The sequence below is a fragment of the Oreochromis niloticus genome, unplaced genomic scaffold, assembly GCF_001858045.2.
Source record: "Oreochromis niloticus isolate F11D_XX unplaced genomic scaffold, O_niloticus_UMD_NMBU tig00001339_pilon, whole genome shotgun sequence".
NCBI lineage: Eukaryota > Metazoa > Chordata > Actinopteri > Cichliformes > Cichlidae > Oreochromis > Oreochromis niloticus.
In genome coordinates, this window is record NW_020327363.1 from 160,649 (window position 1) to 176,768 (window position 16,120).

The 16,120-nt window shown below is 45.4% G+C and overlaps 1 protein-coding gene across 1 annotated transcript; it reads left to right on the forward strand.

The window, feature by feature from the left end:
• The first annotated feature begins 106 nt into the window (after positions 1-106).
• zgc:158659 (phosphatidylinositol 4,5-bisphosphate 3-kinase catalytic subunit alpha isoform) lies at positions 107-15,177 on the forward strand. Its single transcript, XM_003459264.5, has 28 exons — positions 107-656; positions 3,877-4,000; positions 4,227-4,330; positions 4,409-4,571; positions 4,653-4,862; positions 7,292-7,359; positions 7,454-7,582; positions 7,662-7,715; positions 8,009-8,118; positions 8,198-8,339; positions 8,630-8,715; positions 8,812-8,917; positions 9,410-9,562; positions 9,643-9,774; positions 10,195-10,319; positions 10,632-10,713; positions 10,804-10,968; positions 11,125-11,228; positions 11,314-11,413; positions 11,796-11,867; positions 11,952-12,058; positions 12,322-12,443; positions 12,521-12,599; positions 12,671-12,841; positions 12,917-13,034; positions 13,110-13,261; positions 13,336-13,484; positions 13,784-15,177. The coding sequence occupies exons 2-28, from the start codon at positions 3,916-3,918 to the stop codon at positions 13,906-13,908; spliced, it is 3,213 nt and encodes a 1,070-aa protein (XP_003459312.1). The 5' UTR covers positions 107-656; positions 3,877-3,915; the 3' UTR covers positions 13,909-15,177.
• Positions 15,178-16,120: the final 943 nt, after the last annotated feature.

The window sequence follows — 16,120 nt, forward strand, 5'->3', positions numbered from 1 at the left end:
GGGTCTGACGTCACACACAGTGCATGCTGGGATACTGGGTCAGGCTGACAGATGGAGAGAAAACAGCAAAATCAGAGAAAGGAGAATATCTGATCCTTAATCCAGCGAGCCCCGCCCCCTGCACACACACACACACAGAATCCTGGAAACAAACACAGGATTAGGATTAACTGATGATCTTTAAATCGGTCAAAATTTGAATGGACTTTGGTTCACAGCTTGCTCTGCTCCTCTAAAGCTGACCTTTGACCTGCAGCTCAGCAGTCAGCTCCTCCTCCCCGTGAGGCTGCTGGCCCTTTAAGAGAGGAAGAGCACAGGATGAGCCCCCCCCCCCACACACACACACGCACACACACATACACACACGCACACACACACCCTCCTCCTCCTCAGCCGCACATTGTTCTGTGGCTCCGGGAGAAGCCACTTCCTCCTCCTGCTGCTGCTGCTGCTGCTGCTCAGCCCGCTGCGAACGGACTGACAGACAGACAGTTTCAGTGCCTCAGACGGAGGAACGGCGTTTGTCTGTGTGTCCGACGGGATCAGCTGAGGGGGGCGGACACGTGAGCACAGACAAAGACTCGCAGACAGACGACCAGACTGGACGAATGGACTGACAGGATGCGGCACCGCTGGACCCTCGGGCTCGCCCCCAGGTAGGAACAAAGACTCTCCTCCTTTTTTCATGGATGCTCCCACTCCTGTTGTCATGGTAACCATTTCCTAGTCTGAGGTCACGGAGAGGAGGAGGGCTGGTTTGTTACATCAGCCGGCGCTTCCTGTTTTTACCTGTGTGATGTCATCGGTCAGTGGGATGTCTGCGGGTCACGTGACTGTAGAGCTTTTGTTTGTTTAAACTGCAGCTGAGATTTTCAAAATAAACAAACAGCATAATCAGCTTCCTGCTGACACAAGCCTCGTGATCGATGAAGGTCCACACTTACATAATAAAGCATTCTGACTCTGAACTTTATTTATTTAGTCTGAAAAACAAAACTCCATTTACAACTTTTAATCTTTTTAGAACTTTATTGTGAAAATTCCTGAAATCTGTTTGTAAAATATATGAAAAAAAAATGTTTATTTTATCCTGAAATCAGGTCATTTTGTTTGACATGTTTGTGCTGATTGTTAGGACATCACCGTGAAACAACAACAGAGTTCTTGTTCAGATTGTGAAAAACTGTTTGAGGTTCTCTGTTTAGACCCTGTTAGATTATTGTTGGGTTGGGGTGGATGCAGCTCTCTGTGGGGTTCCCTCTGTAGCTCTTTATGTGTGGTTCTGTCAGAAATGTTCTCCTGTCCGTTAGATCAGTCTGGGACGTGTGTTTGGACCTCCTCAGGTCTTTGTTGGTCGTTCAGAATCTTTGGCTGGTTGTTTCTATCCTCAGTGATACTTTGACCTTTGACCTCTCAGCGCTTCATTCATCGTCATGTTTCTGCCCATGGTGACCTATGGGATTCAAACCAGCAGCCCTGGTTCAGAGGTCACTTCCTCTCCGTCTGGCTGGCCTCAAACAGCTGATCAGCTCCTCCATCTTCTCCTCTGCAGGAGTCTGTAACACAGTAACAGTGTGAGCTCCTCACAGCAGAAGCTGACCTCTGACCTCTGATCGCCTCATCATGCTCTGAGACTCTGAGAGAAATAACTGCTGTTGCATTAAAGCAGCTGGTCAACAGGAAAACAACCCCAGGAAGTCTGCTTCCTCACACACACACACACACACACACACGCACCCCTGCTTTGTCCTGACTGTGTGTGTGTGTGTGTGTGTGTGTGTGTGTGTGTGTGTGTCCTATTTCCTTTGTTTGACGGCCTGGTTGGAAAAACAACAACAACAGTACATGAGGATATCTGTGACGGTTCTCAGTCACCCAGGATGACTCTTAAGTTAAATCATGGTTTTAGCTGCGCACTTGCATGAAGAGGCGGGGCCAGCAGCATCTGACCAATCTAAAAGGAGCGTTTCATGGATCACGTGACTCTTCTTTCACTACTCCACAGATGTTATCAGATGCCGATTAAAGACATTTAATCTAACAGTGAATAATCTGAGAGAGAGCACAAAGGGTTGATTCTGTTCATCTGGACGTTTTCAGTGGGAGAAACGTTTCATCATCATCATCATCAGGTGACTTCTTCAGTCTCAGCTGACTGCAGGTTTTCTTTAAACAGGACGTTTGCACAATGAATGAAACCAGCACCACTGAAGGAACACATGGGCGGTGAGGTCAGTTTATGATCATTAATATGCAAACTGACCACTGATCAACAGCTATGAGTACCGTTCACAGAGAGCTGATCAAAAACTGACCTCACAGCGTTCGAGGATGTGCTTACGTGGATGACTGAGCACGATCAAGACATTTTAACAGGGTGCACCTTTAAGACAAACTTTCTGTATGATCAGCTCAGTCACCTACAACATCTCTTGGTTTCTGGCTTCAATCCTCAACCCGCTGGTGGGCAGCTCTGAACACCACATCCAGAACACCCTGGATTTTGTTGAGAAGGTGAGAGATGTCATTATGGAGGCAGATGAAACCTTGGTCTCGTACGACGTTACATCTTCACTTGCATCCCAGTCACGGAAGCGTTGGAGGTAGTTCATAAGAGATTACAGGATGACCCCACTCTCAGCATCGACCAAGTGTGTTTGAGCTGTGTCTTCATTGAGTGTAAGAGTCTATTGTGTCTCTGTGTTTGTGTCTCTCGCTCCCTCGTCCCTTTGTGTTTTAGTCGTGTCACTGTTTCGTCTTCCTCACCTGTTTCCCCTCTTCCTCTCTTTGTGTCTCACCCTTGACTCTCTGTTTATCCATCTCTGTTGATGTGTCAAGCCTGTGTGTCTTAAGTCTGCCTCTCAGTGTTTCCTGTTTTATTTTGACAGTCTTGTGTCCCACGTTCGGTGTTGTGGTTTTTGCCTCCCCGTCTCATTTAGTCTAATTCGTTCCAGCTGTTTTTCCGTGTGTTTCTTCCTTTGTCATCCTCTCCTGTGTGCATACATTGTGTCATTTTCCACTGATTCCTCGTCAGTGCATCTGCAAATCTCCAGCGGTCCCTCCTTTTGTTTCCAGGTTTCCTCGATAAATTCCAGTCTTCCAGGTTTTCCGATTGTTTCTGTTTAAGTTTCCCCAGTCTAGGTTGTCATGGTTGTTCTTCATTTATTGTGTTTTATGCTTGCTTTTAGCCATAATAAACGTCTTGCTTTTGGTTAAACCCAGCCTCCTCTCCTAAATCGTCTCGTTGTCTGCTTCACTGATAAAATATTTCCCTGATTTTAGCGAACATCAGATCACCTGTGCTCATTAGCCCTTCCACTTTACCTGTGGACCAATACAAATGCTCCGTCAGTGAAGCTGCTCTGTTCATTAAGCATCTATTCACTTCAGCTGAGAATCATGTGACCCAGCAGCTGTAGCACCTGTTTTTTTCCAGGTGTTCTCATATGGGCGTGACCTGTCATGTGACACTTTCATTATGATGTGTGTAACATGTTACCATAGAAACTCATACTGATATTTAGGAGCCCTCACAGAGGATGATATTTCTTATAATCGCAGCTGTTGATAGACAAACCTCTGAATATCGTTACGGCTCGTAACAGGACGAGGAGGACACAACACCTGCTCACTCTCTGATAAACCTCCTATTATCAAAGAACAACAACACCCAAACAAAGAAGGCTGGGTAGCAAAGGAGAGTGGGCGGGGTTAAAGAGGAGGCCAAGATGTGATCAAAATTAGTCTCACTTTCTTGTTTTATCAAGTCTAGTTTCAGGTTACGTGACTCCGCCCACAGGTACGGGCCTCACCCATTCAAACAGTTGCATCTGTTCCAGAGTGACCTCTGACCCCTGCAGCTCTCTCTTTTCACAGGTAGCCCAGCACTGAGGTGAGGTGTGACTGTTGGTTACCATGGTGCCCAGGCCATCGTCAGGGGAACTATGGGGGCTCCACCTGATGCCCCCCCGGATCCTGGTGGACTGCTGCCTGCCTAACGGTACACCCACAGGCGGATGTAAGCTTGGGTGTAGCTCCGTGATGTCATGATGTCGGACAACAGATGCCATCATGACATCACAGCTTTGTTTTTAAGACTGAAAACAAGCTTCACTCGTACAGGCTTACCTTCGTCCTCTTTCAGCTCACCTTTAATATTTGTGTTCCTATTGTATTTCTGTGGCGTTTCCATGGCGTTTTCATGGTGTTTCCATGACATTCTTCAGGTATGATGGTGAGCCTGGAGTGTCTGAGGGAAACTCCTCTCATCAGTATCAAGCAGCAGCTCTTCTCCGAGGCCAGGAAGTACCCCCTGTACCACCTGCTGCAGGTATATGCTCTTAACTTTGACCCCGCCCCCTCCTTCTATCTCACGTCCAACTATAAATTCTGGTCTCCGATTGGCCAGGAGGAGTCGTGCTACATCTTTGTGGGCGTGACCCAGGAGGCTGAGAGGGAGGAGTTTTACGATGAGACGAGGCGGCTGTGTGACCTGCGCCTGTTCCACCCCATCCTTAAGGTCATCGAGCCACTCGGCAACCGTGAGGAGAAAATCCTGAACCGTGAGATCGGTAAGGGAACGCCCCATCACATGTAATCAAACTATGACCTCATAGTCACGTCATTAACCCTTTAGACTTCTGCCCCCACAGGTTTCGCCATCGGGATGCCGGTCTGCGAGTTTGAGATGATGAAGGACCCGGAGGTCCAGGACTTCCGCCGTTCCATACTGAGCGTGTGCAGAGAGGCCATGGAGGAACGGGAAGGAGGGGGGGCCCACAGCCAGGCGCTCTACGTTTACCCCCCCAACGTGGAGTCCAGTCCCCAGCTGCCCCAGCACATCTATAGCAAGCTGGACAAAGGTACTCCTAAACCTGCTGGGCCCAGAACCACCCAATACCTGTCTCACTCTGCTGTATGAGGTGCCGTAAGGGACATTATTACTGAAACACTCTCACACACACACTACTGAAAAACCAAGGCGTTTCAGTTGAACAGGAAGTTGTTTCTTGACAAGGAAACTGAAGGAAAAAGTGGTAAATTTCAAACAAACCACTACACAGATGTCTACTCAGCAACCTGCCTAAGTGAAGCAGCTGCATTACTTAACAATATATAAGCCTCAGCATAAGTCAAAATTTAGAATAGCAGACGGGCATTATCCTGGTTAATTTTTTTATGTGCTTTTTGTCTTTTTTAGCAAAGAAAAAAATATCTTAAAATCATTAATAAAACCAGGGAGAGAAGGCTTAGCGTTCCTCCATTTAGCACAATGGATATGATATTTACTCAGAAGTATGATGATGTTAATAATGTCTGAGACACCCAATGCTAGATGATCGATATAAAAAAATTTATGATGTAATTCAAATAGTGGCGCATCATTAATATTTAGGGAAATCCAATTTTTTTAAGTTGCACCAAATGCATTGTGTGATAGGGCATAGAAAAAAAGATGTTCTAGGGTTTCATTTTCATCAGTACAAAAAGAACATTGATCCACCTCAAAACCAAATCTCTTTTTTAGTAATTCTGCCACAGGATTAATTTTGTTTATTACTTTAAGTGTGTTTCTTCAACTTTAGGTAGAATAGGCTATTTCATACATTTTTAGTATGCTTTATCCAGTATATGAAATAACTAAATTAGAACCATGCAATGTAACCATTCTGTTGTAACTGACATTGCCCTAGCAATAAATTTGGGAGCACAGATGGGAACTTATTGTATATCATAAAATTATTAATCAAATGAAGCAGAGGCAGTGGGACCAGTTCACAAAATTTGTTATATTCTCTTTGAGAACAGTTTAGACAATATTCTTCTGAAAAGTCTGTGTAACTTAGAATGACACCGTTATCATCCAAGAAATCTGTTATGAATATAATCTTTTTGTTTAAACCAGTCGCTCTTGAAAATTGATTTTTGATTAAGTGTTATTACCCTATTATTCCATAAGGCTGAATTATGGGGAGAAGTTGTGGGTAAATATAATTTTCCAAAAAAAAGTCTGTTTTGGAAAGTTCGATATCTTGATCAGGATTTTATTTACCTCAGAATCACATTTCAAAATAAAGTCTAATCCTCCTATTTTATTAAACAAGGATCATGGGATGTATGTAGAGTCTGGCTGTGACAGACAAGATTTTAACCATTTAATTCTAAGGGTGCCAACCATAAATTCAAATTCTGGAGTTTTGATATTTTATTGTATTCCTTCACAAGCTGAGATGTTTCAATGTAATGGGTTTTATTCCTCCACAAAAATTGAAAAATAACTGTGTTAATGTTTTTAGAGGAGATATATAGAGAGTGACAAGGATAAATCAATTTGGAGATGCCTTCAGCTTTAGATAGGATGTTTCTGCCAATAATAGTGAGGTCTCTGGTTAACCACTGGCTAAGTGATTTCTTCATCTCCATGATACAGTTAGAAATATCAGTGTCTTCTCTGCTAATTGTTTTTTTTTTTAGATATTATCAGCCCTATATATTTAACTTTAGGTTCAACTCTAACCAAAGCTATTGAGGAGTCAGAGCTTGCATGAATCGGGAGTAGTTCACATTGTTTGATACTGAGAGATAACCGAGAAGCATTAGAGAAAATTTAGTTTTCTCGACCACGTATTTCTCTTTAAAAAAATAGATGTATCATCTGCGAATTGACTTATTTTGAAGTCTTTATTAAAAATTGATATTCCTTGTATGTCGTTACAATTTTTGATTAATAGTGTTAACAACTGAGTTACCAATATAAAAAGCTTAGGGGAAACAGGACATACTTGCCGAACTCCCTCTTGCACCTTGAATCCATTCCTTGATTCAAGGAAGCTAAAATATTCTTAAGTAATGTGGCTGCTTCACTTAGGCTACAAGCACAGCCTTCCCCAACCCCCAGGTCCTGGACCAGTACCGGTCTGTGAGTCGTTTGGTACCGGGTTGCAAGAGTCGAGGCTTGAGTTTGAAATTTATGGTTTTCAGGGTATTTATCGTTTTTTAAATTTTTATATCATGTATATTGTTAACTCAGCTTCCCTGGGTCTTTTCCCGTGTGTTATGAATAAATCTTCTTTTCTGGTAGCGGTACTGGTTTTATTTTATTGTATTTATCCGAGACACCTTAAAGTACTGTGTGAGAGCGTTTCAGTAATAATGTCCCTTACGGCACCTCATACTCCTGTACCTGTCTACCTGTCACACACCTGTCTCATTGGGTCCAGAACCTGCTTACCTGGGTCTCTTCCTGTTTCACTCTCTATACCTGTCTGACTTCCTGTACCTGTCTGTGCAGGGCGCCTGATTGTGACCATCTGGGTGATCGTGTCTCCATCAAACTCCAAACAGAAGTACACCTTGAAGGTAAACCTGGACACTGAGCTGGTTCCTGAAACAATCAGAACAGAAGGTGAGGTAGTCACCAGGTGTGTGTGTGTGTGTGTGTGTGTGTGTGCAGGTCAGTCATGACAGTTTACCTGAGCAGCTGATCGCCGAGTCCATCAGGAAGAAAAGCCGATCGATGCACCTTTCACCTCAGCAGCTCCGCCTCTGCGTTCAGGAGTACCAGGGCCAGTACATCCTCAAGGTACGCCTGTCTGTCTGTGTCTACCTGTCTGCCCCCACACCTGTCGACTCACCCGTCTCCCTCCCTGTGTGCCTCTCAGGTGTGTGGCTGTGATGAGTACCTGCTGGAGAAGTTTCCTCTCAGTCAGTATAAGGTAACAGCTGATCACTGCACCTGTCACAGTTTGTGACCTGCCTGCTGTCCATAGTTCACATTAATGTCACGTACAGGACAGGTGAGACTGTCCAACATGAGCTTGTTGAGATTTTTCTGAGAGTGTCAGGTTAGAATGAATCCAAACACAGAGGGCGGAGCTGATTTGGAGGGGTGCGCTGTAGCCAATCATCAGGGACATACCTGCACTCTCTGCTGGCTCTCTGATCCTCGTCTGATTAAAGTGTCATCCAGGATTAGGTGACCTTCAGTTCCTCACCTGTGTGTCTGCAGTACATCCGCTCCTGCATCATCGTGGGACGTCTTCCTCACCTGATGCTCGTGTCCAAAGACAGCCTCTACTCTCAGCTTCCCGCCTCAGGCTTCGTCACGCCTTCCTACAGGTATGGCAGCCGCAGGTATCACACCTGCAGGTATCACAGGACACAGGACAGGAGGTGACTTGAGCTGTGTGTGTTTCAGCCGTCGGACTCCTCAGCCGTCTCCCTGTCCAGGAGGAGGCGACGGTTCTCCTCCTCGCTCCTTGTGGGCCTTCAACACTCTGCTGAGAGCCCGGCTGCTCTGCGCCACGTACGTGAACGTGAACATCAGAGACATCGATAAGGTGAGTCGGTACTCGCTGCCTGGACCTGCTGCATCACACGTGGGGTCTAACACAGGTGTTAAGATTATCATGCATCAGCCCTGACTCCAGTCATTATTACCTGCTTTGAGAAGCTTTAATGTTCAAAGAAGGACTCACAGGGTCGTAGCAGGAGGAGACCCAGGACTCTGCAGAGGTTCTCAGCTGGAGAGAGAGGACTGGATGTTTGGGTGGATGGTTGGATCAGCCCCACCCTTGCATGTGATATGAATCCAAAACATCAGATAGGATTTTCTTGTGTGTGTGTGTAGATCTATGTGAGGACAGGGATCTATCACGGAGGAGAGCCGCTCTGTGACAACGTCAACACCCAGAGAGTGCCCTGCTCCAACCCCAGGTAGGACACACCCAAACACACACCTTAAAACATCTGCCCCCCTCCTGTCAGTCCTTTTACCTGGCTGTCTGCTCACCTTCACCTGTCTGTCTTCAGGTGGAATGAGTGGCTGACCTATGACATCTACCTGGCTGACCTCCCTCGTTCAGCCAGACTCTGCCTGTCTATCTGCTCTGTGAAGGGAAGGAAAGGAGCTAAGGAGGTAGGAAAGAAGGGAGTACAGGTGATCTGTGTAGTGAGACTGCCTGGCTGAACCTGTCTCAGGTTGTTTCTCAGTACTCAAGTACGCAAGTCCGTACTCGTCCCCCTCGCACCTCTGAAGTTCCCACGGGAATCTGGAGTTCCTGAGAACTGGAGGACGCGCCGCGATCGTTCTGATGTTGGAACGGACGTGCACTTGATGACATCATCACCGCCCTTTAACTTAACTGTGATTGATATGCACAATGGAAATTACGCATGATATTAAAAACTGCACAAAGTAAAAGATTTTTTTATTTTAAGCACTTTGGCAAAAATTCCCTTTTACATATCATCTGCTTCATAGGTGTGAACAGCTAAAATTAGAGATTTAATTCAGAGTCAGCTGTTTAAATAAGAACAGCACATTTTACATCAGGTGAAATGACCATCTATGCATGCTTGATAAACGGGGAGGAGCCAGGACTGATCCTCTGTCTCACCTGTCTCACAGGAGCACTGCCCTCTGGCCTGGGGGAATGTAAACCTGTTTGACTACAAGGACATCCTGGTCTGTGGTAAGGTGGCTCTCAGCCTGTGGCCTGTTCCTCATGGCCTAGAGGACCTGCTCAACCCCATTGGAGCCGCGGGTTCAAATCCCAACAAGGTACCCAACAAGTTCTCTCAGACAGTAGAAATGTGTCTGATCCTGAAGTGAGTATTTAATGATGGTGTTGTGGTCTGCAGGAGACCCCCTGTGTGGAGCTGGAGTTCTCCTGGTTCAATCAGATCGTTGTTTTTCCTGACGAGCAGCAGATTGAAGAGCACGCCAACTGGACCATCAGCAGAGAGCTGGGTTACAACTACTGCCACGGCCTGGTAACTACAACATTAAAAACTCCTCTCTGCCCCCTGAGGTTTGGTGTGTGTGTGAAATCCTCCAGACCTCTACAGAGGTCCACTATCTATCAGTAGTGGTTTCCTGTGTGCTTGCCTTCCACTAACAGTGCTCTTCTTCGGGGTCTTCCTCAAAGTGAACACAGTTGCTTTCCAGCTGTTCTCCAGCTGTTTTGCCTTTGGCTTCTTTTTGCCTCTTTGGAAATTGTGGTGTAATCTTTATAGGTTTCATCTCGACCGAAGAGCAGCAGCAGTCCTGAATGTCCCTGTGTAGTTTGTGTTTCCGATGTTGTTGTGTGTTTTAGTTTGTCAGTGTTTACCTGTGACTCAGGTCCAAATACAGAAGACTCAGCGATTGCCTCAGACGACCCGTCTCTCACCCATCTCTAACCTCTCCCTCAGAGCAGCCGTTTGGCCTGTGACAGCAGTGTTTCATCAGGCGATGCCGAGCAGCTTCGCTCTCTCTGCTCCAAGGATCCGCTGTACGAGCTCTCGGAGCAGGAGAAGGACTTCCTCTGGAGACACAGGTGAGAATGAATGTAACGGAGTGAACACCCTGCAGGTGTATTTTTGGAGGCATGTCCTCTGAACGCTGTGACGTTCTGAACCCACAGTTAAACATCTGATCCAGGTATATTTGAACAGGTTTAAATAGTCCCAGATTTACCTAACATGATCTTTGACACATAAACTTTCTGGACCTTTCTGTCTGTCTGATTTTAGATGTCTGGCAGCTTCACGTGACTCTCTCTGTTTGTGCATGTTCCTGTCCACCTGCCTTGTCTACCTGTCTCTCCCCATTTGTCTACCTGTGTCTCTGCCTGTCTGTATCTCTGCAGACATTACTGTGTAAACATCCCAGAGTCTCTCCCTAAGCTGCTTCTTTCTGTCAAATGGAACTCCAGAGACGAAGTTTCTCAGGTACCGAACTTCCCATCACAGTCAGGGAAAAATGCTTCAAACCCTTCACTTTGACTCACCTGTCTCTCTGCCACCTGTCCCCTCCCTCAGATGTACTGTCTGTTGAAGGAGTGGCCTCTGATGGAGCCCGAGTCGGCTCTCGAGTTGTTGGACTGTAACTTTCCTGACCCGATGGTCCGAGAGTTTGCGCTGCGCTGCCTCGTGCAGGGCCTGACGGATGACAAGCTGTCGCAGTATCTGTTGCAACTTGTACAGGTGCGTCTGGTAATGGTAAATGGTCTGCACACCTGCTGCTGTGTGCCTCACACAGATTCCTCTGCAGCACACTGTAGACACACCTGGACTCCTCACCTGTCTGTGTACTACCTCACATACATACACTTATCTTTTGTCTCATGGTCTTTTTTGCAGGTGTTGAAGTATGAGATGTACCTGGACAATCCTTTGGCCCGTTTCCTGATAAAGAAAGCTCTGACCAATCAGAGGATAGGGCACTTCTTCTTCTGGCATCTGAAGTGAGTGCAAATGTCCTGGTGGTTACCTGAGGGATCTAACACGTCTGTTTGGCCATTTTTAATCTAACAGGAAGTGTTCTCACAGGTCAGAGATGCACAACAAGACGGTTTCCCGACGCTTCGGTCTGCTGCTGGAAGCTTTCTGCAGAGCCTGCGGGATGTACCTGAAACACCTGAACAGACAGGTGAGCCTGACACACCTGGTCTTCTGAGTCCAGTTCAACATGAGCTCCTTATCTAGTTTTTCTTAACCTAAGATCATCACCACACAACAAAAGTGGCTCTTAACCCAGGATTTATCAGTCTACCTGTGAGATAGTTCATGGGAACCAGGAAGCCTTGGAAGACCAATCAGAAGCATGGACACATATACTCACAGGAAGTATCATCCTGGAAAAATATTAGAAGGTTAAACACAGAATAGAGAGTGAAAATAACACAATGAAACAGCAATGTCAGTGATTAACGAAGCTTCGCTCACCTGGTCGTTCGGTGTAAAACTGAGCTACTAACACACCTGTGTGTGTGTGTGTGTGTGTGTGTGTGTGTGTGTGTGTGTGTGTGCAGGTAGAGGCCATGGATAAACTGGTGAATCTGACTGACACACTGAAGCAGGAGAAGAAGGACGAGACTCAGAAAGTATGAAAACAAACAAAGCAACTTATATCTGACTTGTGATTGGCTGACGGTGACGTGTGTTTCTGTACTGCGATTGGTTGTCAGACTCAGATGAAGTTCCTGGTTGAGCACATGTCTCGTCCAGATTACATGGAAGCTCTGCAGGGATTCGTCTCTCCACTGAATCCAGTTCACCAGCTGGGAAATCTCAGGTAGGCATTACTGGTAAAATAACTGCATGACTTCCTATCTGAACGATCATTGCATGACCAGATCTTTTAGTGTGTGTGACTGTGACTAAGATCAGTCTGGAAGGGACAGGGACAGAGAGAGTAGCGGCTGTTTATTTATCTGCATCTGCATATTGACTGACTTGTTTTATTCTTTAAAGATCTTCCTGACTGCATCAGCGTGTTTTCAGGTTTGAAAAACAACAAAGTAAAACAATGTTTTAAAAAGTGTCGTGTGCTTTTAGGCTGGAGGAGTGCAGGATCATGTCCTCGGCAAAGCGCCCCCTGTGGCTGAACTGGGAAAACCCTGACATCATGTCTGAGCTTCTCTTCACCAACAACGAGATCATCTTCAAGAATGGAGATGGTAACGACGCTAATTGTATTACTGCTGTTCACAGCTGTGCCAGGGCACTGTGGGTAACGTAGTGTGTTCTGTTACAGACCTGCGTCAGGATATGCTAACGTTGCAGATTATTAAAATCATGGAGAACATCTGGCAGAACCAGGGTCTGGACCTGCGGTGAGAACCCGTGACATTAGCTGTGACATCACACCAACACCTGGCTAACGGAGCGTGTGTTTGTGTATTAGCATGTTGCCCTATGGATGCCTCTCCATCGGTGACTGCGTGGGTCTGATCGAGGTCGTGAAGAACAGCTTCACCATCATGCAGATTCAGTGCAAGGGAGGCCTGAAGGGGGCGCTGCAGTTCAACTCCAACACGCTGCATCACTGGATCAAAGACAAGAACCGCGGCGAAGCGTGAGCTCAGCCGTCTGCACACCTGTTTGCATGAACACCTGTCTGCCCTCTGCTCACTTCCTGTCTGTCCCACAGGTACGATCGGGCCATCGACCTGTTCACGCGCTCATGTGCGGGTTACTGCGTTGCCACGTTCATCCTGGGAATTGGAGACCGCCACAACTCCAACATTATGGTGAAAGAGAACGGACAGGTGAGCCTCTGACCCCACGCCCTGACAGCGCTTCCTGGGACTGCAGCCGCCTAACTCTTTGTCTGCCTCCTCCAGCTGTTCCACATTGACTTTGGTCACTTCCTGGATCACAAGAAGAAGAAGTTTGGCTACAAGAGGGAGCGCGTACCCTTTGTCCTTACTCAGGACTTCCTCATCGTCATTAGTAAAGGCATCCAGGAGTCCACCAAGACCAAGGAGTTTGAGAGGTGCCCTGTCCCTCCTCTTTGCACCTCCTGCTGTTTCCCTCTGAGCCCGCCTCACTCTCTGTCTACCTGTTTAGGTTCCAGGAGATGTGCTACAAAGCATACCTCGCCATCCGTCAGCACGCCAGCCTCTTCATCAATCTCTTCTCCCTTATGCTGGGTTGCGGGATGCCTGAACTGCAAAGCTTTGATGACATTGCCTACCTGAGAAAAACCCTGGCCCTGGGTAAGACTGGGGTGACGGACGGGCAGGAGACAGGTGGTATTATGATGCTGTAGATGTCTAGAACTCCAACAATCCATGGTGGCAGCAGAGTGCCTGTTCTAAGCAACCATCTCCTGTCCTTCCTTAAATTCTAGTCCATCACAGGGACTCATTTCAGTACTTGGAACTGTCTGTAACCCATCTGTCTATAACTGGTCTGTCTCTAAGCTGTCTGTCTCTAACCGGTCTGTTTAAAAGTCTTTTCTATAACTGGTCTGTCTCTAACTCGTCTGTCTCTAACCCATTTGTCTGTAATTCAGAGAAGAGCCAGCAGGAGGCACTGGAGTACTTCACCAAGCAGATGAACGACGCTCACCACGGCGGCTGGAGCACGAAGATGGACTGGATCTTCCACACCATAAGGCACATGCCCAATGAGCACTGACACACCCACTCACCCACACTGGTGTGTTTGTTTACTGCACTACTGTGATGATTATGATACTAATGATGATGATGATGACAGACTCGTCATCTGATGTCATAGATTTTCTTTAAAAGTTTTTTGTCCTTGTGTCTTTTGGACGGTTGTCATAGAAACATGAATCTCAGGGTCAAAGGTCAGAGGGGTTTTGAAGATGCCAAAGGCAGGCTGGGAAAAAATGACGATGCTGATGATGAAGGTGACGGTGATGTCACATTAGTCTTCCAATCGGTGCTACTGTTAGCCTGTTAGCTGCTGTGCTTTTCAAAAAGAGTCAAACTTTATTGAGCGAAATTTTATTGACAAGCAGCTGTAACTTTATAAAATGTTATTTTTGAGTGACTTAACTTTATTGAAACCAGCAAAGTGAACACTGTGGTCACTGTGAGAGCAATAAAACTTCCAATAACCAATCAATATTTAGATTATGACAATCAGGAGTTCTGACCAGTAGGAAGGCAGAGCTGACCAGCTGTGGGCGGAGTCATTGTGATGATGCAGTCTAGTTAGTTACCTTCAGAGTTCATTGAAGTATCTTTTGGAGTATTTTGTTGATTTGAACCCACTTAAACAGATTTTTACGATCAGCATATCATCCTCGTTAATCAGGGATCAAAGTACTCGACAATCTGAACCAATCAGCTGCTGCCGTTAGCCCTTAGCTAGTCTACTTAGCATTGTTAGCTGTTGGCTCATGAGTCATGCTGAGATAGTTAGCATTAGCCTGTTAGCTATTAGATAGCTGAGTTGTTGCACTGGATAAAGGAACTGTGGGTAGGTTTAGTTACCATAGTGAAAACCCCATCCCTCTAATCTCATTGGCTGCCAGTTCCTAGGGCGGGGCTACATTCAAATAGTTTTATGTGAAGGTTTTTTCCTGTTCAGGTGAGAGATCAAAGCCCCGCCCCCTGCTGCATGCTAATCATTCATTGCTGACATCATCGACTGTGATGGTTACTATAGTGACTGATAACACACGGGGAGATGTGATGTGTTTGTTTCCATGTGATCAGTATTGATTGTTTTCTGATGTATTAATGATTTTTAACTGATTGGTTTCTTCATGTATTGATTTGTGATGTTATTGATTCTTCTTGACCCTCTGACATAGGAGAGCAGGTCACCTGAAGGGCGGAGCCTGATGTTATAACACCATGCCCAGGTGTTAAAGCACTTATTGATCAGTGTTATTATGGATTATTGTTGTTTCAAAATAAAACTTTAACTGGTGTACTGTGTGTGTGTATGTGTGTGTGCTTTACTCACCTGAGACATGTTCAGTTCGTCTGACCTCCAGCAGGTGCTGCTGTGACTCTTGAGTTCTAACTGCTCTTTTTAAAAAAAAAATGAAATAAATAAAACTTAAATAATAAGATATTTTCTCCATATTTCACCGTATTTCAAATCAAATAAATGCAAATAACTGTGGGTATTAATCAATCTATGATATATGACATATATTTTGACTATTTTTAGAGCAGGTTTGACAAAAACACAAATTAAATATGGGGAAACAAAATTAAAAAAACAATAGAGGAAAAAAGGCTGGAAGTAATTCTGAACCACCTGCATGTTCATCCTTTTTCTCAGAATTTAAACCAGTCTCATTATCCCATTTTACGGATATAATAATGCACATGAAACCAACTACGTGCCCCTTGGATGTGTTACCTACGCCATTTCTAAGAGATGTGCTGAAGACATTCGGCCCAAACATCCTCGCTATTTTGAATAGCAGCATCTCAAATGGAACTGTTCCTCATTTGTTTAAACAAGCTGTTGTCCAGCTGCTTCTAAAAGGAACCTGGTTTGGACCCGTCTTATCTATTTTAATTCTTTTTATTTGATTATGCTATCCTTCTGTTCAGCACTTTGGCGGACACTAGATGCCCTTTCAATGTGCTATTTAAATAAAGATGACTTGACTTGAGAAGCATGCATTAATGCAGTGCAATGTATTTTCATTTATCGTTTTTTTTTAATGTATTGATTTATGCAGTGTTGGTCCTCCATATGTTTGTATAAATATAATTTTGTACTTTATGCACTATGGGTCCGCCATAATATTTTTTTATCACTTATTATTTTTTTAATGTAGTCAATTATGCAGCATTGGTCCTCCATACACATGGACATACCGTTTCGCTTTTATAACCTTTCGTGAAAGCGCGAT

Excerpts from the sequence above, each read along its gene's own strand:
- zgc:158659 (XM_003459264.5), top strand. The coding sequence starts at position 3,916 with ATGGTGCCCAGGCCATCGTCAGGGGAACTATGGGGGCTCCACCTGATG. Across the intron at positions 9,775-10,194 it reads ACAACTACTGCCACGGCCTG|AGCAGCCGTTTGGCCTGTGA; the intron begins GTAACTACAACA and ends CCTCTCCCTCAG. Across the intron at positions 11,414-11,795 it reads TGAAACACCTGAACAGACAG|GTAGAGGCCATGGATAAACT; the intron begins GTGAGCCTGACA and ends GTGTGTGTGCAG.